General features: G+C 43.1%; 1 protein-coding gene across 1 annotated transcript in view; it reads right to left on the bottom strand.

Annotated features, from left to right (window-relative positions):
* Positions 1-25,813, bottom strand: part of LOC126455959 (protein NDNF) — a 396,783-nt gene that overhangs the window by 274,645 nt on the left and 96,325 nt on the right. The window contains exon 2 of the mRNA XM_050091715.1: positions 6,311-6,501. Within this exon, the coding sequence (XP_049947672.1) occupies positions 6,311-6,501 (191 nt within the window). The remainder of the gene's footprint in view (positions 1-6,310; positions 6,502-25,813) is intronic.

The raw sequence follows: 25,813 nt of genomic DNA, 5'->3' as shown, positions 1-25,813 counted from the left end.
GCTCATTCCAATCATAAGAACTTTCCAACACAAAAAAGTACAGTACTATCGCATATTTAAAGGCTGTCCTCAAAACCTGCTTCCAGACCAGTACGATACAGATACATTTCCTGCTGCAGCAAATGATGCTAATGGATCCGATACAGTAGACGTGGTAGAATTCTTTTAAGAATCGAGGTATGTAAACAAATGAGCTAGGTTTTCTACTTGTTATCTAAAATATTTCTAAACTGAATTTGATTTTGTAGTAATGCACTTTTCAAATTAAAAATGCAGAATCACTTCTGTGTGTACATTTAAGTTACAACTAAAACTATGAACATCATTGCAAACAACAAATAATTAGCTGCTGATTAGACAGGTGAGGAAAATCTTTTTCTGGAGAGACGACTTTCTTTCACACTGTGTCCTCCTTCTTCAGTTCATCTCGGGGGAACTCCACTAACTCATCAAATGAACATACTGACATTCTCACGATACTGAAAAATTGAACACTGTAATTTCTTAAATCACTGTAGAGAGTGTGAAATAAACTATTTACGTCACGTGCAGCAATGAAAGGATGTACCCAGAACTTCTTCTTTCTTTATATTGTCATTAAGAATTCATACACGGGTTCTAGATCTTATACTGGTTGCAGACTGAAGTATTTCTTCTGGCGTCTTCTACCTCCAAACCAGGGTGCTGTCAGCAGAACTGCCGTGGTATCCCAAAACGCTAGGTCCCAAACAGGACAATGGAGTACTCCGAAGAACCTTGGAAGGTATCTGCCATTATAGCCACCGTGCATTTCATACTCAGCGGCATGGACAGCGACGTGGTTTGCGGCAGTCTTCAGAAACTGTAAACAGACACCGCACGCGGAGGGAATTTAAATATTCACTCCGTTGGCGACGTTACAGATGCAACCTCTAACTCAACACTCACTGGAAGCTTCCGACTGTCCCAGCTGTCCATTAACAAACAACTCTCTATTGCCTTTCCCTCTGACCGTACACTCTCTGTCCCAGCAGAGACAACACTCGCTCCACAACCGAGCTAGTCAATGACTTTCCAAAAGACATGGTATTGCCAAAACTGGCCCCGGTTGCTTTTGATATTTTTATGAAATACATCGTTGGCAGCTGATATAATGTGGCAGAACGACACCATCGTGAGGGACAGATGTTTCACTGCACAGTGCTCACTTTAGAGGAGTTTAACATGGTGTCAGCAGGGACAGAAATGGGGAGACTCGAAGTAGGCAACCGTTAATGACTGTGAAGGAGTCAGTTAATCCCACACTCGAACTCGGCCACCCTGTACCCAAGTAGGATGACGGCCAGACCCTAGTAGGTATGAGTCAAGGGGTGGTGTTTCTAGCCCTAACCGACTGACAGCGACACACTAACATTCGTGCAGAATCTGTGTTTCGTTGTGTTGTTCAAGTTAGTTATCAAATCGAAAAATGCGAGAGGTCACATTTTGCAACCTATTCCCAGTGACCGTGGGAATATACATTCAACCAGCGACGGTCATAAATTCAAATCTTAAAGAAGAGTTCTGGGAACTGAAGAACGTGGATGGCGATGCTGTGATAAAAATGCGCGGTATTCTGTTAAATTATTTTACAATAATGAGCTGAAACTGAAGTTCGTGTTTGGAAGGTACTCATGGCCACACACCATTTACAAAACACTTATTAAACAGGAATGCTATTAAAAACCTTTAAAACAAAAGGGGAAGCTTTGGATCAAAGATCATCAAAGCTTATTTGCAAAGAAGTAGATGACAGACCGACAACCGTCAACTCATTAACGAAGGTGGATGTAAGGCATATTCTCTACAACATTACTCACGCTCGTTTGAAGAGTATGCCGAAACCGTCAAATTCCACGATGGAAATTCAGTTTGCCTTATCACAGATGCAGGTAACAACTACAGAAGACGAAGCTTTTGTATTAAATAATGATATGGAAAATGGTCATATTATTTCTCAATCGACGCCAGTCTATAGTTCGTATGTCAGAAGGATACTACATTGATGGATTGTACTTTTCATTATGCAGCGAAACACTTTCTCCGTTTATTCACGATCCACAGTTACTCCTGAGGTTCTTGAGTACCATTAACGTTTAGCCATTTAAAAGATGAGAAGAAGAAAACACATTTTAGAACCATATAGTGTGTTCAAGACGAATGCAGGAAGAGGCAGCTGTATTTTAATTTGAAACCGGTGGTAAATGACTTCCAACATCCATCCACTACAATATGAAACCTGCGTTCCCATCAGTCAAGATTACTTGTCGTTTTCATCTAGTTCAAGCTTGGTAATAGCAACTGTAATTGCCATATTAAGAAAACTCTATTACTGTTGGATGATAAACTGCCGAAATTAATATAGAAAATTTTTTGCCTTATTTGAAACGCAGCAGAATAAAGTTATTCCTAAAATTAAGTTATTCTTAAAATCAAGTTATTCCTAAAATAAAGTTATTCCTAAAATCAAGTTATTCCTAAAATCAAGTTATTCCTAAAATCAAGTTATTCCTAAAATCAAGTTATTCCTAAAATCAAGTTATTCCTAAAATCAAGTTATTCCTAAAATCAAATTATTCCTAAAATCAAGTTATTCCTAAAATCAAGTTATTCCTAAAATCAAGTTATTCCTAAAATCAAGTTATTCCTAAAATCAAGTTATTCCTAAAATCAAGTTATTCCTAAAATCAAGTTATTCCTAAAATCAAGTTATTCCTAAAATCAAGTTATTCCTAAAATCAAGTTATTCCTAAAATCAAGTTATTCCTAAAATCAAGTTATTCCTAAAATCAAGTTATTCCTAAAATGAGGTTATTCCTAAAATGAGGTTATTCCTAAAATCAGGTTATTCCTAAAATCAAGTTATTCCTAAAATTAAGTTATTTCTACAATTACGTTACTCCTAAAATTAGGTCAAGCGTTGTGTACACTGCTTAAGTTGCAGACCTTATACTTTTTCCATTTAAATTTCCAGAAAAAATTTTTCTACATGTTTCAGGTGGCGAAAAATACAGATACTTGGTTTGACTTTGATATACAAAGACCAAAACAGTGAAAACTGCCAGTGGCCGCATTACGTCTTTAGGCTGTTACTTAAATCCTCAAGATGCTACTGGTGTTTTTGATCATATGGTCAGCATACAGCCACAAGACCAAAAGCTCACCAAATTTTCCAGTTATCTAACTGAAAATTACATTGATGACTAAGAAAATGCACTATTTCCTCCTCACAGTTTGGCAAGAGACTGCGCATCCTTGTGGAGAACGAGTAACGTTTCTGAAAGCATTTATTCCTGTTTCAGTTCTTCGTGTGAATCTCCTCACCCAAACATCTTCAAGTTTGCGAAAAGTCTGAAGCTTGAACGAACTTATACATACGTCAAAATTAAGTATGCAAAAAATGGATATCTCATCAAAACGACCACAAAAACCATAGAGAGGCTCGATTTCCTACAACACAAATTATATTTATTCATAAATGGCGGAACTGATAGATTATAATTTGTAAAGTGCGCTTAATACAAAGCAGCCGTGAGCAGAACGTAACATAAAAATAAAATGCAGTTGATTGCAGAATGAAGTTTTCACTCTACAGCGGAGTGTGCAATGATAAAAAATTTGCTGGGAGATTAAAACTCTGTGCCGGATCGAGACTCGAACTTGGGACATTTGCCTTTTGCGGGCAAGTGCTCTGCCATGTGAGTTACCCAAGCACGACTCACGACCCGGTTTCATATCAGCGCACCCTCCGCTGCGGAGTGAAAATTGCATTCTGGAAACATTCCCCAGGCGGTGGCTAAGCCATGTCTCCGCAATATTCTTTCTTCCAGCAGTGCTAGTTCTGCAAGGTCTGCAGGAGAGCTTCTGTGAAGGTACTGGTGGAATTGAAGCTGTGAGGACGGGTCGTGAGTCGTGCTTGTGTAGCTCAGTTGATACAGTGTTTCCCCGCGATAGGCAAAGACCCCGAGTTTGAGTCTTGGTCAGGCACACAGTTTTAATCCGCCAGGAAATTTCAATACAGTTGTTGTAAGGGATATTTCTGCATGTGAAATCTATGTAAATAAAAATCAGTTGCCGCATGCATGGGATCGGCTTGGCCGATTTCGTTTATTTTTTGTTTTTTTGTTTTGCCGTGTTCGTCATTGTCAGGAGAAGATTTGTACCCAAAAAAAAAGTTTGAAAAATCCAGCAGAAAAGTTGGAAATTAAAATCAGCTGTGGAAGATCATCACTTGACAACGGCTCGACTGATATAATTGATTTTTTTGTGTGTAATTGTGGATGGTATGCTGTCACATGCTTTCATGACAAAAAAAATCAGTTTGACAGTTGTACACATAGCGTAGAAATACATAGGTAATATACTGTATAAAGGAGTAACGTTGTTACCGACAATAACGAGAAGTTCTTGACCGACTTACCACAAATTTTTACACGACGTTCTAATGAACGTATGGACTGATATAGTCTACTTGTTTTTTGTAGTATATATAATATATACATATATACGTCATATATAAAGGAGAGGCGTAGTTAGTACAAATTTCAAAATGTTCTCTACCGATTTACTTGAAAATTTTACAAGATACGCTAATGAACAGTCGGACGGACACAGGTTTAATTATTTTTTATAACATATTACATATATAAATGTATGTAATACAAATAAAGGGGAAACGTTCTTACCAAAAGTCTTGAAAAGATCTTGAAGGATTTGCTTCAAAATTTTTCAAGAGATTCTAATGAACATTCAGGCTAAAATGGAGGTAGAGAAAGGAGAGGTGGAGATGAACAGAGAGAGAGAGAGAGAGAGAGAGAGAGAGAGAGAGAGAGAGAGACAGACAGAGGGAGAGAGAGAGAAGGGGGAGGATATTATGCACAAGAGATGGGGGGAGGGGAAGGACATGTACGGAGCTACTGAACATCCTGACGGAAATGGACATACAGGAGAGGGAGGCGGAGATGGACGGAGACAGAAGGGAGGAGTTTACGCACAGAGAGATGGGGCAGGAGGAGATGTATGGAGAGAGAGAGAGAGGGGGGGGGGATGAGAATACAGGCAGAGAGAGGGTGGGTAAGGAATTTAGGATGTGAAAGAAATTCCCATACAAGTTTAGCAACTGCGAAGCATTGTCGGGCTCCTTAATTCCTATAAAATTTTCTTGTTTATGTATAATTTGTTTAGTTTTACATCTTGTTCATTGGTCTAGTATTTACGATATTCTTTCAGAACGTTGTAAGCAGTGGTGGAGGTCATGTACTTGCTCCGTTCAATTTTAGAAGAATTTACTAAGCTTGTGCAGCTGGTCTGCCATGAGCATCTAAAACTTGTCTATTTCGTGCGTGCCGATCAAGAGGGCGCTTGTTGCGAATTCGAGTGTTTCATTTCGCACCAGCTGATAGTTGATGGTTGCAGACACAGCATTGCTGTTATAGTATTCTGCAACCATCAGCTGACAACCGGTAGTCGATGGTTGCAGACACAACATCGCTGTTATAGTATTCTGCAACCATCAGCTAACAACTGGTAGTTGATGGTTGCAGACACAACATCGCTGTTACAGTACTCCGCGGAAGCGAGTTCGCAGCTGTTGGCCACCGATGGGATCGTGTATCGTGTATGTGTCAGCGTCAGCCTATGCGTGAAGATGGTGTAGTGAGTCACCGAAACTGGTTGCTGTATAGGAAAATAACAACAAACCTATGGTTTGCAGGTGTTTTAATGTATTACACAAATAAACGGCCGAAGTCCCGACGACTGTCGATCACAAGGATGAACGTACAAAAACAACTAATAATGGAGTGAGGTTTTGTGTTTGGAGGGGGTTCAAAATGGTTCAAATGGCTCTAAGCACTATGGGACTAAACATCCGAGGTCATCAGTCCCCTAGACTTAGACTTGCTTAAACCTAACTAAGAACATCACATACATTCACGCCCGAGGCAGGATTCGAACCTGCGACCGTCGAGGGAGGGATCGTACGTAATTCTACGGTCGCGCGTCGCAGGTTCGAATCCTGCCTTTGCATTGATGTGTGTGATTTCCTTGGGTTAGTTAGGTTGAAGTAGTTCTAAGTCTAGGGGACTGATGACCTCAGATGTTAAGTCCCATAGTGCTCAGATCCATACATAAATAGGATACAAAAACTGCAATGAGTATTTATAGCAGAAATAAGAGAAAGAACTCAGCTTGATGAAGTCATTTTGCTGAGTTTATCGGAAGAATAAGTGATTGTTACTTTGTAATCGCTTTGCACTTGAAACACAGCCCTGGAGCTGGAGGCGGTACTCACATCTTGGTCTCGCCCTTGTAGAGGAACTCGGAGACCTGCTGGTCGAACGGGATGACCTTGTTGTCGCTGAAGATCTGCTCCTTGGGGATGGTCCAGCGGTAGCGGGAGGCGCCGCCGGCCTGGCCGCGCGCCACCGCCAGCGCCAGCGCCACGCCCGCCAGCACGCAGCACACCGCGGGCGGCGCGCACATCTGGAACACCGCCACTGTCTCTGGTCACCCGGGCACAGTGATACGTAGCGACGGCCTAGGGGGCCTACAACAAACTACCTCGTGACATGCGCTAGTGTCACGCCAGACAGGATTCAGTGCTCTGTGGGCCAAGTTAGTGTGCAAACACGAGGGTATGCATTCTACTTTCTTTTTGTTTGATAGCCATCTGTAAGAACGTCAGAAGCACAATTAGTCATCACGGTCAACCATCCCCTGCAGGCACACACTTGACAATAACAGGTTAGGAAAGCTGAAACTGAAGACCATGTCTGACTAGCAGTCCTGGTGACGCTCCTATCGTATCGGTGGTAGGTCGGTGGTCATCATGTTCTGGCTGATCAGTCTGTATAGCACTTGATTTTCACATTCTTCTGTCTCAATGTAAGTCTAATAACCTAATAAAAACAAGAAAATTCCACACATTTAATTTTTGGTATTTAGAATCTTAAAGAGTTGTTTCGTTCACCCGCTCGTCAGCCCCTTTTGCGCTGTGCTCTTCTGCTTTCATCTCATTATGTGCAATGTTAGTCGCTGTCCATGAGGAAAGTAAAGCAGATTCTATCTAGTAGCAACATTATGGTCAGCGTTTTATGGGATGCCGTAAGCATTCTTCTTTTTCATTAACTTGTTACAGCACAAGTATTCTGAATCAACAGTGTAAATAAAAAAAATGAGAAGATTTATGGATCATCATTTCTTTGGACAATCAAAGTTGCTTCGGCAATGGGAAAGCTGAGTGATGTGAAGTGAAAATTGTTAGAACACCCTCCCTGTTGATTCTATTTCGCACTCTCTGAGAGATATCTTTCAGATACTTCTGGTATCCTTTTGCTTTTCTCATTGGCTTTTGGTAAATGATTGTGAATGTAACCAACCCCTTGGGAAAAAGTGGACCATTGTATTCTTTACGTTAGGATGTTTGATGAATGAAAATCTGGGTCCGCACTTCTGACTCCTTTCCGAATCCAGCTAATATGAAAATCAAATCCGACAACGGATGACAAAGACACGAATTAATAAAAGAAACATACAGGTTGATGATTACTGAACTACAAGAAAAAACTTAAATTAGTTACAAAATATGGCGTTTACGGACATTATTCAACATTTAAATGTCACTATAGATATTTGGATTTAGGTTATGACATGTTCGATATGCCTGCCATCATTACCGGTGACGCGGCGCAGACGAATAGCGAAATTCTCCATCACCCGATGAAGTGTCGGAACATCGTTGCTGTCGATGACCTTCTGAATGGCTGTTTTCAGTTAGCAATCGCTTTGGGCAATTTCTGTGCACCTCGTCTTTAATATAGCCCCACAAAAAGGGGTCGCACGTGTTCAGATCAGGAGAGGCCCATGGCAGTGTCTCCTAGATACCCCAGAGCCAGAATGCGGTCCCCAAAGTGGTCCTCCAGGATATCAAGCACTCCCCTGGTTCGATGGGGTCGAGCTCCATCTTGCATGAACCATGTCTTGTCGAAATCAGGGTCACTTTGGATAGTCGGGATGAAACAATCTTCCAAAACCTTCACGTACGGTGCGGTAGTCACCGTGCCATCAAGAAATATCGCACAGATTATACTGTGGCTGGACATAGCACACCACACAGTCACCCGTTGAGGGTGAATAGACTTCTCGATCGCTAAATGCGGATTATCAGTCCACCAAATGCGCCAATTTCGCTTAATGGCGAACCCATCCAAATTAAAGGGGGCTTCGTAACTAAACCAAACCCACAAATTCCCATCATGCCCTGCGGCCAACCGTCAGTTTGAACGTCCTAACGCATCCTGCTCAGAAGTTATGACGATTTTATTTCATATAGTTCAATAATCGTCACCCTGTAGGAAGATGCTGGCGTATGTCTCACTACTGGCACTTTGACTGATACATTACCCTGGTGTGATTACAAGTCGTTGGTTTCCGCTAGTAATTTCTGTGAGCATTAAGGATCGGAAGTAATTGCAACCACCAAAGTAATGTGGTCCTTTTAAAAGAATCGAGATAGATAATTCGACACTCCTCTTAGCAGGGCAAGGAATAAGAAATAAAGATTTTGTTGATATTACAAAATATTTCGTCTCATGTAGTTCTTACTTCAGTCGCGTGCCTCTATGGGCAAAGCGGCCTCTTAGGTACCTCGGAAAATGAAGATCATCCCGTTATGTGGGCCTGGGGAGCAGGCCTTACGAGATATCTTTTCCAGTCCACCAGGGGTCGCTCACAGCTTATGTTTAGTGAAATGTGCTGTGGAGGACAGCCTTGTGATTAACAGTGCAGTTACGCCTCTTCCAGAAATGCTGGCTGGCTCGAGCAGCAAGGAGACTGTTTAGAAACTGACGATGGGATACAGCCACAACAGATTTTGCCAGAGCAAAATTGATTGACTCAGAAGCTACGCCTCCACCAGACTTAGTGACGCCGAAGGTGTGAGAACTTTCGTGGATTAGTTAAGATGCTTTCGAAAATAATCTTAACTGTATGAGATGTGACGCTGCGACAAGAGCTCTCATTAGCCACTAACGTGTGGCATGGATTTTTCTGAGACTCATAAGACGAGAAGATGGAGTTGAGTGCTAAATTTTCTCACTTCTGATATGCAAAAATTAATCACGAGTCCTGGTTGGTTGACATAGGTTTCTGGCGGAATTATTTGTATTTAGGTGAGATGCCAGAGTTAGGAAAACGAAAAGCACAGAGGGCACTCGGTGTCAGAGACCGTCGGAGAGAGAACTCTGGTTGTGGGGACGGTGATGGAAAGCAGCTTTTAGGCACCCAGTTTGATGGAGAGCAGTTGGTGTTTGTTGGAGGTACAGACAGCAACAGAAGTGGTAAGTGTTCTCGCTGCAGCACCAGGATTTAATTGAGATTAGCATCGTGTGAAGATTAGGAATCCTGCAGTCAATTGTTTCAAAGCCATAGATATGAATCTTACGAAATTTTATCATTTCAGTTCTTTTACTCTTTGGGACTCAGCGTTTAGTACCGTGAATCTTGAGTTACTATGACTTGCTCGTTCACTTGCACAATGCACTTATTAATTGCGGCGCATGCCTAACTTCTCCTTAACACTGTGGGTAAAGAAGTTATTTCTGCCATGTAATTTAAAGCCGGTTCATTCGCGATCTATTGAAGTAATATCTTTTCTTATAGCGTATTTCTTAGTCCTTTGCGAACCCACCATATGCATTTTACTTTAATTGCGACAGTTTAAAACTTCATATGTTTCTTGTTATTTTGGACGGAGACGTTCGTCACGTTTAGCTTTCTTCACGTATGTAGACCATTTGTGAAATAGATGTGTAGTAATCGGATTCGTCTTTATACGAGGGCTATCCAGAAAGTAAGTTACGATCGGTCGCGAAGCGGAAACCACTGGGAAAATCCGGTAAAGCTTCGCACAGATGTGTTGGTCAGTGTCTCTAGTATGCCCGTCAATCGTGTCACGACGCCCTTTTCAGTTTTGAGTGAACAGTGAGCACGTAAAGATGCGTAGGGAATAGCGTCTCCCGCCAAGTATGAGGGCCCGGTTAGAGATTTCGCCTGTGTCATGCAGCCCACATAACACAACTGTCGAGCAGTTCCTTCTTCATGCCAATTCTCGGCCGCACACTGCAGGGGCAATGAAGACGCTCCTGCAGCGTTTCCGATGAGAAGTGTTTGATCACCCACAATACAGTCCGTAATTGGCTCCCCCTGAGTTTCATTTCTGCTCACAAAAACCGCTGGCCACGAAGACAAAATTTTTCGACAGACAACGAGCTGCAGACCTGGCCGAAAGCGCAGGCGGCTGCTTTCTATGACGAGGATATTGGAAAGTTGATACAACACTACGACAAAACTCGAAGTTGGAGCGGCGACTATGTAGAGAAGTAGGTGGAAGGTGTACCTAATTGTTGCAAATAAAATGTTTCTGGTTTTCACTGTGGTTTCCGTTTCGCGACTGATCGTAACTTACTTTCTGGACAGCCCTCGTATCATTTTGGTAGTTAGTTAATCCCATGTCACTTGAATACAGATTAAACAAGGCAATCAACCAACCCTATAGGGGAGAGATGTCGGAACTTATGACAGCTCTATGGTGCAAAACTTCTTTTAAATAACAGATAGTGTCCGATCAGCCTACACACGCCACAGGATATCGTCATATGTATAATTTCTCAAGTCAACATTCCATTTCCTCAACACATACTAATGGTACAGAGATGACTGAGGTATCGTTAGAAAGGTTTTATACAGAGCTTCTGATGTTACATACCGTTTACCGCTGAAACACTATTTGTGGAAAATTTTAACGTCAAGCACACTTTTACCTGTCATAGGCAAAAGGGCATAATGCATGCTAGATTCATACTTGTAGTACTTATTAATCACAAGAGACTCTCTTTCGATACTATCTTATTACAAATACCGTTTTATTTGTTTTAAAGTATAAAGTGGATAAATTATATGCAGCATTGTCATAGAAAACAGCCATGATGACTGCGGTAATCTATTGTTTCTGCCTGTCATACAAGTTGACTTTTATAATCGAAAAATGGCTCTGAGCACTATGGGACTTAGCATCTGAGGTCATCAGTCCCCTAGAACTACTTAAACCTAACTAACCTAAGGACATCACACACATCCATGCCCGAGGCAGGTATCGAACCTGCGACGGTAGCGGTCGCGCGGTTCCACACCAAAGCACATAGAACCGCTCAGCCACACCGGCCGGCTTTTATAATCGAATATACTTTCCGAAAGAAGAAAAATATTCGTAATTTTAGCCTTGAATTGGGATTTACTTGTTGCTACTACGGCCTATCGTGCTTACTATAACTGAAAATGGTGTCGAGTTAAAGTTCTAGGTTACGTGGGTATACCGAAAGTCCCTCATCGTAGGAGCCGGAGCAATTATTCCGAATGCAAAACACCGTTTTAAATACTTAGAAATGTATATACGAGGATATATCATAAATCATGATTATTATTTCAAGTCGTTCGGTTCACTTTCAAAGTAGTTTTCCTTTCATTCAAACAACTACCCTTATCCCAACGCCTATATTTATATTCCAAATACTGTCATACAATTGCGAAAGTTTCGCAGGCTCCCCTGGTGTTCATTTGTTTAATCATTGATGGTCAGGCATATGGCGGCTCTTGTACGAATCATTCATAGAATCAAGCAGAAGTTTACGTAGTCCCCCCCCCCCCTCCCTCCCCCATCTACCTGTTTCCAAAAACAAGCATATCTTCGTAAATTTAAAAAGGCTGACTGATTGCTGCAATCTACAATTTAAAAGTCAATATAACAGTCTCTGAATGCAACCGCTTTCCGAATGGAAGGTAACCTGATGAAGCATATCTTTAGTACGATCAGCCCTAGCATTTCGGGGATGTTATACCTGCATCTAAATGGGGAATACGTCTCAAACTAAGTGCATTGTTTTTACTAAGAGACGATACCTTTCAATACCAAGTGGAGAAATTTTCTCGTAGCCATCATATGTTTGTGTTTAGTGCTAATTTACATGTGCTCGTATGAAATCATGAAGTAAATCGTCACCATACAACACAAAGGGTTTATCGCTTCCTGCGATGAATTGAAGAGGTGGCCTTGGAACTGAAGGCAACAAAATATGTTTTCATGTGAACAAAAGGGGAAATTGTTTGAGACAAAGGACGCGTGGGAAAAATGAGACCTGATTGATGTTATGGGGATGCTGAAATATTGTGTGTTTCCTGGAGAAAATCCTTAATGAGTAGTTGTACATATTTCTAATGCTTTGACAGGCTTTCGTTCAATCGAAGCATCTTCAGTTGTGCGCATGTTGAATACAATTTCTATAAGCAATATACAAAACGCAACGTAAAACAACAGAGTTGTGTAAACTTTTATCCCTGAACTACTCTAAATTATAATCATGCAAGCACTTTTCAGTATTCTTCAGGTTTCTAATTCGTTAGGAGTTTGTCGTAGAAATAGTTTCGGTCATCCAAAAATTTTAAAATTTAAATTACTATGAATTTTTTAAAATTAAGTCTGAAAGTATTTTATGTGGCTTTTAAGGACTCCAGCCACCTAGTAACAGTTGTCTTGTAGGTCCATATTAATAACATTAGTATTGCTACAGTATTTTGTTGACCTATGAGGCAATACATATGTTGTTCATAGAAATTAAAGGGTAACTGAAGGTCTTTGGACGGAATAGAGATCGGCTATATTACAATTTTTTATTATAATTACTTGTCAGTTGACACTTCAAGCGTCGAAATGTTGTGTCTTTAATCAGGGCTTTCTCCGTCACACGCGAACTGTCGGTCGATGCCAATGCGCCACAACAACGTGACAGTTCATTTGCGGTTCTCAAGAAATGTGGAGTGTAAGAGTATTCCGGTATCAGGCATCGCCGAAGAGTCATGTTATGCCTATTTTGGTTGACTGCTTCCTGTTGTCCCTCACTTCAGGTAAGCGAAGTGTGCAGTCGATATGGCAACGCTGTCGTATCACGAGAGGAATGTCGAATAACAAATATTGTTAATTAGGGCAGAGTCATTCACCACGCGAAATTGGTGAAGATCACAGAAATGATCCAAAGAGAAAATAATGGTAACCCCCTTAAAAGAGCACACTAATTGCTTTGGAACGCTGCACGGTCGCAGATGACGTGCAACTGGTACCAGGTGGTCATGTGGGCATCCACCGCTAACGTAAGAAATGGTAATGAAGTGGTTTGTACCCGCCCGACGTTTGTAAGGAATTAACACAGTAAGATTCTTCGATATGGAGACGAGAAGGAGTTATCTTGCTTGGACGAGCCCATGGTTACACCGTGAATCAAGTTGCCCCATCCGTTGGCGTATGAACGCTAACTCTACAAGGGACGCTGCACCAATCGCTGCCGTTTAACATAGTGTAAGAAGAGTGACCGTAAAAGTGCCTAACGGATAGGGGCGTACATGTAGAGGCAAACAAATGACTGCAATTTCAGAAAAATTGTTTGATTTATTCAAGAGAAATAACTTCTCAAATTGAGGAAGTCAGTAACGCGTTGGTCCACATCTGTACCTTATGCTAGCAGTTATTTGACTTAACATTGATTGATAGGGTTGTTGGATGTCTTTCTGAGGGATATTGTGTCAAATTCTGTCCAATTGGCGGGTTAGATGGTCAAAATCTCGAGCTGGTTTGAAAGCCCTGCCCATAATGCTCCAAACGTTCTCAATTGGGGAGAGATCCGTTGACTTTGCTGGCCAATGCAGGGTTTGGCAAGCGCAGAGACACGTAGTATAAGCTCTGTACATCTCTTTGTTTGCGGGCGGTCATTATCTTACTGAAATGTAAGGCCAGGATGGCTTGTCATGAAGGACAACAAAACGGGGCGCTCCGCTGTGCTATAAGGTTGCTGTGGATGACAACCAAAGCGGTCCTGCACCCCAGATCATCACTCTTAGTTGTTGGCCTTGTGGCAGGCGACGGTCGAGTTAGTGTCCCACCTCTGTCTGGGGCATCTCCAGACACGTCTCACTGACTGAAGCAGAACTCTCTTCAGTGACGAGTCCCTCTCCGAAATAAGGCCCAATGTCCAGCGAAGACGTCTCTGGAGACTCTCCAGACAGCGATGGGTTACTAGCCAGTCTGTCACCCACCATTCGACCTAATACTCAAGTGCGCAATTTTATTTCGTAGCAGGAGACCTTTGTCGTCCGCGGCACGCTTTCAGCACAGGAGTACGTCGACGATATTCTACGTCCCATTTTGTTGCCCTTCATCGTAAGCCACCCTGGCCTTACATTTCGGCAAGATAACTGCTGCCCGAACACAGCAAGAGTATCTACTGCTTTTGTCTTCGTGGTTACCAAACCATACTTAGGCCAGCTAGTTCGCCGGAAACTCTCCCAGTTGAGAACATTCGGAACATTATGCGCAGGGCCCTCCAAACAGCTCGGGAGTTTGATGATCTAACGCTCCAGTCGGGCAGAATTTGGCACGACGTAACTCAAGATGTTATCCAACATCTCTATCAATCAATGCCAAGGCAAATACCTGGTTTCTCAAGGGCCAGAAGTGGAACAATGCGTTATTGACTTGCTCAATTTATGGAGCTCTTTCTCATGAGTAAGTTTACCAAATTTTCTGAACCTATAATCATTTATTTGTCTGTACATGTACGTCATGTCTACTGATTTTCGTTCCATTCGGACGATTCCTTCATGGTGTGACGTTATTTTTGTCTTAGAGTGTATTTCAAACCGGACAGGAATTACTGCAGTCAGTGAATGGAAGTCCATTTAAATCAGTTTTCAACTGAACGTTGCGAAAGGAGCTTCATGAAATGGATATTTGGGATCGTGTATCAAGAAACAGGACGTTGTTCACAGTGGCACATACATCTGCAAATTTTCAACAGGACATCAACAAAGAAGCTGGACAGTGGTTGATTGGATGCATGTAGTGTTGTGGTGTTGCATCTCGCGTGCACACCACTTCCACTAACAAAGGGAACCCAACTGGAGGAGATGCCATACCGTGTGGTCTCAGAAACATCTGTTTCTTTGAACAAAGACTAGTCAAACCTGATTATGGGGATTTATGTAAACAGGAAGACAGTACCACAATCACGGCAAATTCGACTCCTTAACTGCTATACACATTACACATCCAAGATGAGTATAAGCACTAAATTCGGGTGAAAAGTGTGCACTAATCTTCAGTATCAAGTGGTGGTGGTGGTGGTGGTGGTTAGTGTTTAACGTCCCGTCGACAACGAGGTCATTAGAGACGGCGCGCAAGCTCGGGTTAGGGAAGGATTGGGAAGGAAATCGGCCGTGCCCTTTCAAAGGAACCATCCCGGCATTTGCCTGAAACGATTTAGGGAAATCACGGAAAACCTAAATCAGGTTGGCTGGAGACGGGATTGAACCGTTGTCCTCCCGAATGCGAGTCCAGTGTGCTAACCACTGCGCCACCTCGCTCGGTCAGTATCAAGTCCCGTGTTATCAAAAATTAGTTAATACAAAAATTATGATGTTGCAATGAATGAAGCCCTTATAAATATGAGACGAGCTAGAGAGAAAAATGACAGAAATGTGGACCATGACGGCTCGATCCCTATTCTCTAGGCCGTAACATCTCGCCTTGTTGTGCTGACAGTGACATATGGTTGCCCACAAGGTCCTCTGTGATAGACAAGGACGCTGCGTGTTGATTTCTGCAGGACACCGACAAAGGTAAGACTGAGTGTCCCCGCTGAGACATAATTAAAAACTCGGTCCAAGTAGGAAAACAGCAGACCAGCTGGGTGACACAATTTTTTATTGCCACCCAAACTCGCCGATCCTACAAAAAACCATGTCTGCCTCATTAGCCAGTTGCTCCCCAGGAATGCACGCCTTCGATCCAGTCGTTCTTCTTCAAACTGAGGAGCTTTTTAAATGGTCAATATCATCTTGGTGACAATCAACTGGTGCAGTCTCAAAGGCGTGACCTTACATTTAACGTGGCCAAAATACTGTTAAGTACTTTCTGTCTCACTTTTATCCCAGGGACACACAGGAAATCCTCAGGCAGTGTTTCCTTTATTCTAATTTATAGCTTAATCCATACATGTTATAAAAATGGATGTATGTATAAGGGACAGTCAAACGAAAATCAAACATATGCCACAACTAGCCCATGGATTCATACACAAGTAATCACCACATGCGTTAAGACATTTATCCATCTGGGAGACGAGACGATCAGTTCCTGTTTTGTAGAACGTGGTCAGCCGCTGATGGATACACAACTGTATCCACTCTTGCTCTTCTTCGTCCGACGGAAAACCACGTCCATGCACGTCTACCTTCTCGCCAACGATGTGAAAATTACACAGTGAAAGGTTTGGTTGTACAGAGGACGTTGCTTTGCTTCTCAACAAACTTGATACAGCGTAGCCTTCGTCCGATTGGCATTGTGGGGCGGACATTATCGTGCAAAAGAATGATTCCATCCGATAACATTCCTGGGCGTGCTGACTTTATGGCCCGTCGCAGAGTTTACAAAGTGTCTACGTAGCACTGTGCATCCGTTGTGACTCCATGCTCAAGGATCTCGTCGAACAGACGTCATCAGTCGAAGGAAAAGGTCACCGTGACCTTACGGAAATTGCGTTAACAGCTTGCAATTTCTTTCACGGTGGGGCAGGGGGCAATGATGGATCATTCCATTGCTGGCAACCGTTTGCCCTCGGATCGTCGAAATGCTGTCGGACGGAATCAACCTGTTGCACAATAACGTCTGCCTCCACACTGTCAATCAGAAAAAGGATACGCTTCGGTGACTTTTTTGGAAAACACTGCAACATCCGCCGTACAGCCCGGATCTCTTTCACTGTGCTATTTCCATATCTTTGGCGACCTGAACAAGGACATACGTGGACGTTAATTTTAGTCGGACGAGGAAGTTCAAGAGTGGGTACGGTTGTGAATCTATGAGCGAACGACCGTGATTTAAGAAACAGAATTGATTGTCTTGTCTCCCAGTGAGATAAATGTCTTAACATGTGTGGTGACTGCTTTTCAATGGAACCTTTCCCAGTTCCCATTGTGCCACGTGTTCGGTATCGTTTGTCTGCCTCTTACATATACAACCATTTTTGTAATATGCATGGATTAAGCTATTTAACTGCCCCTAATACGTATGTATGTTCCACATAGCATCCTAAACCAAGGGACCGATTTCAACCTAACTTGGTATGTACACATATCACTTCCTGTGTGGTTCTGCACAGAATCAGAGAGGAAAGGAATATGTGGAAAACTCTGACAATGATAAGGGACGCGATGATAGGACATCAGTTAAGACATCAGGGAATGACTTCCATGGTACTAGAGGGAGCTGAAGAGGGCAAAAACTGTAGAGGAAGATAGAGATTGGAATGGATGCACCAAATGATTGAGGACGTAGGTTGAAAGTGTTTCTCTGAGATGAAGAGGTTGGTACAGGAGAGGAATTCGTGACGGGTGGCATCAAACCAGTCAGAATACTAATGACTTACAAAAAAGTGTAAAGATTCACTGTGGCAGTAAGAACCACCTACCTAAAGGGATGGGAGTGTGGATGAAAAGGAATAGAAAGAATTTATCCACCCAGTATTGGAGAATGAGAGTACTTAGTGACTTGCAACAAACATATAATTTCAAACCTTTTTGAAACTTTTTCTCGCAGAAAACCCCTACAGAATGACGAAAGGAAAACAGGTTTGTCGCTTACTACATTTTTGCTATCCATGCAGTAAAACTGCTGCAATAGGTATGGCGTTTTTATTTATTATGTATTTACTAGTCACTGTATTCGTGACACATTTTGCAGACAGTGTTCACATAAATCACTGAACGTACCTGCAAAATTATATGATTGTAAAACATGTAGCTCAGGCGATATGACATAATAAACAATGGGTTACGTGAAAAACTCCTGCATCATGCATGACGTTTAAATTTATTACAGCTTTGCTAATAAGCCTATTGCCAACACATTTCGTAGAAAGCATCCTCATCCACCACTGAATGTACCTACAAAATTTCATCATCGTACGAAGTATAACTGGTGAGAAATGACGTCATAAAGCTCGAGCTGCATGATTGCGAAACTGCAGTGCAAAATTCGCTAGAGATACAGGTGAAATATGTGTACAAATACGTGTGAAGTATTGTAATTATGTGTGCAATATATGTGACGTGCGCACGCGGCCGAAGCCACGTGTTTAAAGCTCCAACTAAACCCCTGGACCGATTTCTACAAAACTTAACGTCTGGATAGAAATACTGGGGGGGGGGGGGGGGGGGGGGAGGGGGGGTGTAACTACCAGCAATCATTCACTGGGGTGAGGATGATAATGTGGCGAGAGAAAGGAGTAGGAGGAGATGGACAGAGAGGGAGAAGGAGGAGATGGACAAAGATAGGGAAGGAGGAAGATGTGGACCGAGGCAGAGGGAGGGGAAATGGAGAGAGAAAGGGGAGTGGAGGAGGTGGACAGAGAAAGCGCCGAGTAAGAGATGGACAGAGGGAGGGGGGAGGACGAGATGGATTGAGAGAGGTGGGGGAGAAGGAGATAAAAAGTTAGAATAAATACGTACAGGGTGTTTCAAAAATGACCGGTATATTTGAAACGGCAATAAAAACTAAACGAGCAGCGATAGAAATACACCGTTTGTTGCAATATGCTTGGGACAACAGTAAATTTTCAGGCGGACAAACTTTCGGAATTACAGTAGTTACAATTTTCAACAACAGATGGCGCTGCAAGTGATGTGAAGGATATAGAAGACAACGCAGTCTGTGGGTGCACCATTCTGTACGTCGTCTTTCTGCTGTAAGCGTGTGCTGTTCACAACGTGCAAGTGTGCTGTAGACTACATGGTTTATTCCTTAGAACAGAGGATGTTTCTGGTGTTGGAATTCCACCGCCTAGAACACAGTGTTGTTGCAACAAGATGAAGTTTTCAACGGAGGTTTAATGTAACCAAAGGACCGAAACGCGATATAATAATGGATCTGTTTGAAAAATTTCAACGGGCTGGGAACGTGACGGATGAACGTGCTGGAAAGGTAGGGCGACCGCGTACGGCAACCATAGAGGGCAACGCGCAGCTAGTGCAGCAGGTGATCCAACAGCGGCCTCGGGTTTCCGTTCGCCGTGTTGCAGCTGCGGTCCAAATGACGCCAACGTCCACGTATCGTCTCATGCGCCAGAGTTTACACCTCTATCCATACAAAATTCAAACGCGGCAACCCCTCAGCGCCGGTACCATTGCTGCACGAGAGACATTCGCTAACGATATAGTGCACAGGATTGATGACGGCGATATGCATGTGGGCAGCATTTGGTTTACTGACGAAGCTTATTTTTACCTGGACGGCTTCGTCAATAAACAGAACTGGCGCATATGGGGAACCGAAAAGCCCCATGTTGCAGTCCCATCGTCCCTGCATCCTCAAAAAGTACTGGTCTGGGCCGCCATTTCTTCCAAAGGAATCATTGGCCCATTTTTCAGATCCGAAACGATTACTGCATCACGCTATCTGGACATTCTTCGTGAATTTGTGGCGGTACAAACTGCCTTAGACGACACTGCGAACACCTCGTGGTTTATGCAAGATGGTGCCCGGCCACATCGCACGGCCGACGTCTTTAATTTCCTGAATGAATATTTCGATGATCGTGTGATTGCTTTGGGCTATCCGAAACATACAGGAGGCGGCGTGGATTGGCCTCCCTATTCGCCAGACATGAACCACTGTGACTTCTTTCTGTGGGGACACTTGAAGGACCAGGTGTACCGCCCGAATCCAGAAACAATTGAACAGCTGAAGCAGTACATCTCATCTGCATGTGAAGCCATTCCGCCAGACACGTTGTCAAAGGTTTCGGGTAATTTCATTCAGAGACTACGCCATATTATTGCTACGCATGGTGGATATGTGGAAAATATCGTACTATAGAGTTTCCCAGACCGCAGCGCCATCTGTTGTTGAAAATTGTAACTACTGTAATTTCGAAAGTTTGTCTGCCTGAAAATGTACTGTTGTCCCAAGCATATTGCAACAAACGGTGTATTTCTATCGCTGCTCGTTTAGTTTTTACTGCCGTTTCAAATATACCGGTCATTTTTGAAACACCCTGTATATGCCATGCACTAAGCGAGTTTCCTTATAAAAGAAATATACTACCACATCATGGTCAGACAGGCCGTGATATTTTCTCTTTCCAAATCATGCGAGACGTCGAGTGGACCGGCGGTAGAGTGAGGCATGTAATTCTCAGTGTGTGGAGGCTGCAGTTCGTGCCTGTGGTGGTTCGGTCATGTATTGGGGCTGTTGCTATGACTTTGACTCACTCATTCAAGTTAGAGTGAACCTGAACCAGAATGTTTACATCAGCATCATCGGGACGAAGTGTTGTCCTTCCGTCTGCATTTTCATGATGAGTGTGCTGTGCACACTTCCGTCTTCCAAGATGGTAACAGCACTCGCACGTTCCTCGTTTGAAGAACACTCAAGCACCATTTCTCACCTCGACTGCCTCTCTGAATTTTCCAATCTTACTCCCAAAGAAAGTATGTGGCCGGTTGACACGTAGAAATCGACGTCCCCGCTGCTTGGTGGCTCTACGGGATGTGATCCTCAATCAGAAGCTTGAGCTGATAACGGCATTGGTGAAGGGACTTATAGACTCTCTCCGTAGTTGGTCTGCTTTTCTTAAGATTTGGGGTGAGATTGAATGATGTTAGCATGATGAATCTTAGGAACGCTTAATTTTTTATCTGTTGTGCTTACAATATGAAACGATCGTTCTTAAGAAGATTTAAAATTGTGCAGGATTAGAAGAGAAAGAGACCGAGAGGAAGATAGCAGTAGAGAGAGTGTAATGGATGGGGGTAGACATAAAAAAGAACCGTGCATGAAAGTAACAGGGAACGGAACAATGAGAATCCACGGGTACCATGAGTTTGTCAGTTCCGGAATCAAATCAGTTAAGGTTGAAGCTGAGGAAACAACTGTTTGTATCATTCCATTAGGCTAGCGTGTCAGTATGCAGCGCAAAGAAGGGCACATTGATATGAGCTTATGCCATCCAAAAGATACTGTAAATAACATGGTGGAGTTGTATACTACTGTGAATCCCAACTCTCCACGGTCACATTGCTGCGGCTGTAATGTTGTGGCAGCTGGCTCGCTACACGTAAATAAACCGGTCTCGTCACAGAAGACTATAGAACGACGACCTGTGCGCCAATTTCCTTTTGGCACGCGGACAACGCAGTGCTTTCGCACAATGTCTCCGGGATACATTTCGCACTTGATGTGCGACGACGTTCCATCGTAGGAGCAGACATAACCTTCAGCAGTAACTGTGAGAAGCTTGCTGCTCTGAAGCCGTGGTTTTCGAGCTATGACTCACCGTGGATCATTTTTTAGGCAGAATTCATGTAAATAAGGAAAATATGCATACAGAACAGTAGGAAAAAAGGAGCCCTAAAATAAGCTCAGCTAGATACGGCTTAAACGCTAAGAAATCACAAACCAGACCGCTTTCGTGTGGTGCTAGAGTTTTGTTATGTAAGAATCTCTAAGAGGCAACGGCGGATTTTATGTCGTCTTACCTTGATACGAGTTTGCAGGCCTTTAATTTATGTTTCAAGGCACTCCAAATCCTGTGAAGAAACTCCACAGGTACCGTTCTCGCAAGAGTTTCGCACAGTGACCTCCAGTAGAACGTGCAGTCTGGAGCAGCCACGGCATTTATACAGTTACAGTTGTCGCCTGCGGTGCACGAAGACACTGCAGCGTGAGGTACGCACAGTATTTCTCCGCAACTTTAATCTGCCCGTTTAGTAATTACGATGAAAAGACAAATCGTAATGACCATTGCCAACCGGTGGCATCTGTTGCATTAAGGACAAGACACGATGAAAGTTGCAAATACGGAAATCCTTTGACAAAAAATGGTTCAAATGGCTCTGAGCACTATGGGACTTAACATCTATGGTCATCAGTCCCCTAGATCTCAGAACTACTTAAACCTAACTAACCTAAGCACAGCACACAACACCCAGCCATCACGAAATCCTTTGACATGAGGGACTCTAACAAAAGGCAAATTGTCTAGGTCTGGCTCCTGATATGGAGCATTTCATAATTGTGAATCTGATTGGCTGTTCGCGTGATACTACCTTGGGCATGTATGAAAAGTGGTTGAAGCATTCTGAAACAAGAATATGTTCGGCGTTGACGCCTCGTGATGTCGAATCAGATACTTGTTAATTCTTTTAAACAGGGTAGGCGGCGATCTGTGGCAAATCAGACTGCAGTGTTGATGCAAGCACGCTATTCAGCGCACAGTGTTTACCTTGGAGTTCACAAGCGACCAATATTTACACTGACTAGCCAGAAAATTATGACCATATACCAAATGAAAGATACGTCCACCTTTGGCACGGATATACAGTGAAGACGCGTCGTGGCATGGGAGCAATGAGACCTTGGTAGGTCGCTGGAGGAAGTTGGCATCACATCTGCACACACGTCACTTACTGTAAATTCCGGGGAGATGGCCGTTGAGCTCTGACGCCACGTTCAATCACACCCCAGATCGGGTTCGGATCTGGCTAGCTGGGGGCCACCACATCAACTGGAACTCGCCACTGTGTTTTTCGAACAATCCCTCAACTCCTGGTCTTGTGACATGGGCCACTGTCTTGATGAAAAATGTCACTGCCATCAGGAAACGTGATCGACATGACGGGGTGTATGTGGTCTGTAACCAGTGTACGGAACTTCTTGACCGTCATGGCACCTTGCACGACTTCTGTTGGACCCACTTGACGTGCATGTTCCCCAGAGCGTAGTGGAGACGCCACCTGATTGTCTCCGTCCCGCAGTACAGATGTCAAGGTGCTGTTGCCCTGGAAAGCTATGGGTTCGCGCCCTCCCATTGGTATCTTGAAAAAGGTATGGTGATTCATCAGGCCATGCAACGCTATGCGACTGTGCCGACGTCCAGCGCCGATGGCCACGTACCCCGAAGTCGGGGTGTTAACGTTGGAACACACATGGGTCGTCGGCTGTAGAGGCCCATCGTCGGGAGTATTCGGTGCACTGTGTGTTCAGATACACTTGTACTCTGCCCATCAGTAAAGTCTAATGTTAGTTGCGCCACAGTTCGCCGCCTGTCCTATTTTACCAATCTGTCCAACCTACGACGTCCGACATTTGTAACTAGAGGTGGCCGCCCAATAACACAACGTCTGGGTGTGGTTTCACCTTGTTTTCGCCACGTGCAGAAGACACTCACCAAAGCACACCTCGAACTCCCGAAAAGTCGTGCAGTTTCCGAAATGCTCGTGCCAAGCCTCCAGGCCATCACAGTCTGTCCTCCGTCAAACTCAGATAGCCAGTGTGCCTTCCCCATTCTACACACGGGCAGCACGTTCACCGTGCGTATGTCTTCCTAGCAATTATTTTTCGCCAGGTGACGCTGCTATCGCCCGGGCGGGTTTATATCTATCGCAGGTCGGTGATCATAATATTATGACTGGTCAATGTGTTCCCAAGTTGAGGCAACGATATCGTCAGTTACGATTCCAGTGGGCACGAGACAATATACATTGGACCGTGATATAGCATAGCCTCCTGTAAAATACGAGTATAAATAGATTATCGATACGCAACAAGAAAGAAGCGTGATCTGCGCTCTCCGAATCGAAATAATTATGAACTTTGTCCATTAGTATAAAAAGAATAAGCGTTTTTTGTTTCATTGTCTTCTCGATTATGATGTTTTAGCTGACAGACGCTTATTTTTCACGGTCTGTAATTCATACAATTATCTGTGGCAATATCAGAATTTGTTTGAATATATATGAAACTCCTGGCAACAAAATGTGTTTTTGTCAGTGGAAAGTATCTTTCCTGAATATGATTTAGTTACGTAATAATGAAACGTTGCCCTGACCATTTTTGTGTAGGCTCATTGTTGTAGCGACGCCATTAATGATATATAAGCTCTTTTAATAGTCATCTCATGCTAAAAGTATTGAGAATAATAATCTCAATAAATGGAAAACGGCGTCTTGTAAAATTTTCCAATTCATATTAGGCCAGAGGCACAGTTTTTTTATTAAAAAAATGGCTCTGAGCACTATGGGACTCAACTGCTGAGGTCATTAGTCCCCTAGAACGTAGAACTAGTTAAACCTAACTAACCTAAGGACATCACAAACATCCATGCCCGAGGCAGGATTCGAACCTGCGACCGTAGCGGTCTTGCGGTTCCAGACTGCAGCGCCTTTAACCGCACGGCCACTTCGACCGGCAGTTTTTTTATTAACAGGAATTTCTGTAAATAGTTACACTGCCATTGCACATAGGCAGCTATCCTGGAGCGTCAAGCCTCACAGAAAAAAAATTAAGCATTGTGTTTAATGGATTATCGCGTAATATTAAAGAAAGGTTTTTAATCTATCGTGAATAAGACGGATGTCTTCACGTTGGGATACGTACGATATTTTGTTTGGCGGTAGCTCCCTGAGAAAATTTATCCTTGGCTTTTAACACACATAAAGGAGTATTTTCAAAACCATTTCATAGACTAGGAATAACGGCACAGTTATCGTTGTATGAATTAACAGCATTTTCAAAAAGTTACGCGATAGTGAGTACAAAGAAACCTGACGCTTGGGTTGATGAAACTCGTTACATATCACACTAGGTCGAGTATCGTCGTCAGATAAGCCGTCATTCAGGCGAACGGAAGTTGTTCAGACGTACAGTGCCGTATTCCTTCGGACATCCGTGCACCTCCAGAGGAAAAATCAATGAGGCGACTACAACCTTTATGAATTACATAAAATGTATTCGCAAACAGCGATGGATCATAAACCTTGAGCCCATCTGGATAAACGTAATCATTCACGCCATTGGGGCGGCATCCGTATTTTGGGTGCTGATCATTTATCGGAACATTATGTGAGTCGTCGTAACCGTTTACCATAGTCCGTAGCACTCGCAAACGTTATCCATCCACATATAGCGCCAAGAGAAGGAGCACAGTCGTTTTCACAATATGCAGTATGTCCAAGTGCATATACCATGTGCATTACTGTCTGCAAACGTTCGGTTTCACGAGTTGTTTCGTTCTTGGTCACTCCGGCTGTTGGGCGGACTGTACAATAATTGCAAAGTAAGTTTTGTATATCGTATGACAACGTATCAGCTTATGCTGTTCTTGTAGGTACAGCGTGACAATTATTGAACTACATGAAAAAAAATCGTCGTGACTTTTGAACGGTTTGCATTAGGACGATCAAAAGGCACGGTTGGCTGCGGGGCATGATTGGAATTAGTATACGCATAAATACGCATAATGGTTTGGTATAGGAATGAGGGAGGGGAGAGACTCATTAAGTTCTGTAACAAGTTTCAGCTAGTAATAGCGAATACTCTGTTCAGGAATCACAAGAGGAGGAGGCATACTTGCAAAACGCTGGGTAATACGGGAAGATTTCAGTTAGATTACATCTTGGTCAGACAGAAATTTCAAAATCAGGAACTGGGTTGTAATGTGTATCCAGGAGAAGATACAGACTCAGATCACAATATAGTAGTGATGAAGAGTAGGCTGAAGTTTAAGACATTAGTCAGGAAGAATCAATACGCAAAGAATTGGGATACGGAAGTTCTAAGGAATGACGAGATACGGTTGAAGTTCTCTAACGCTATAGATACAGCAATAAGAAATAGCGCAGTAGGCAGTACAGTTGA

Source organism: Schistocerca serialis, chromosome 2 (assembly GCF_023864345.2).
Source record: "Schistocerca serialis cubense isolate TAMUIC-IGC-003099 chromosome 2, iqSchSeri2.2, whole genome shotgun sequence".
NCBI lineage: Eukaryota > Metazoa > Arthropoda > Insecta > Orthoptera > Acrididae > Schistocerca > Schistocerca serialis.
The sequence above is the reverse complement of the archived record's forward strand: the minus strand, read 5'-3'. Positions and strand labels throughout refer to the sequence as shown.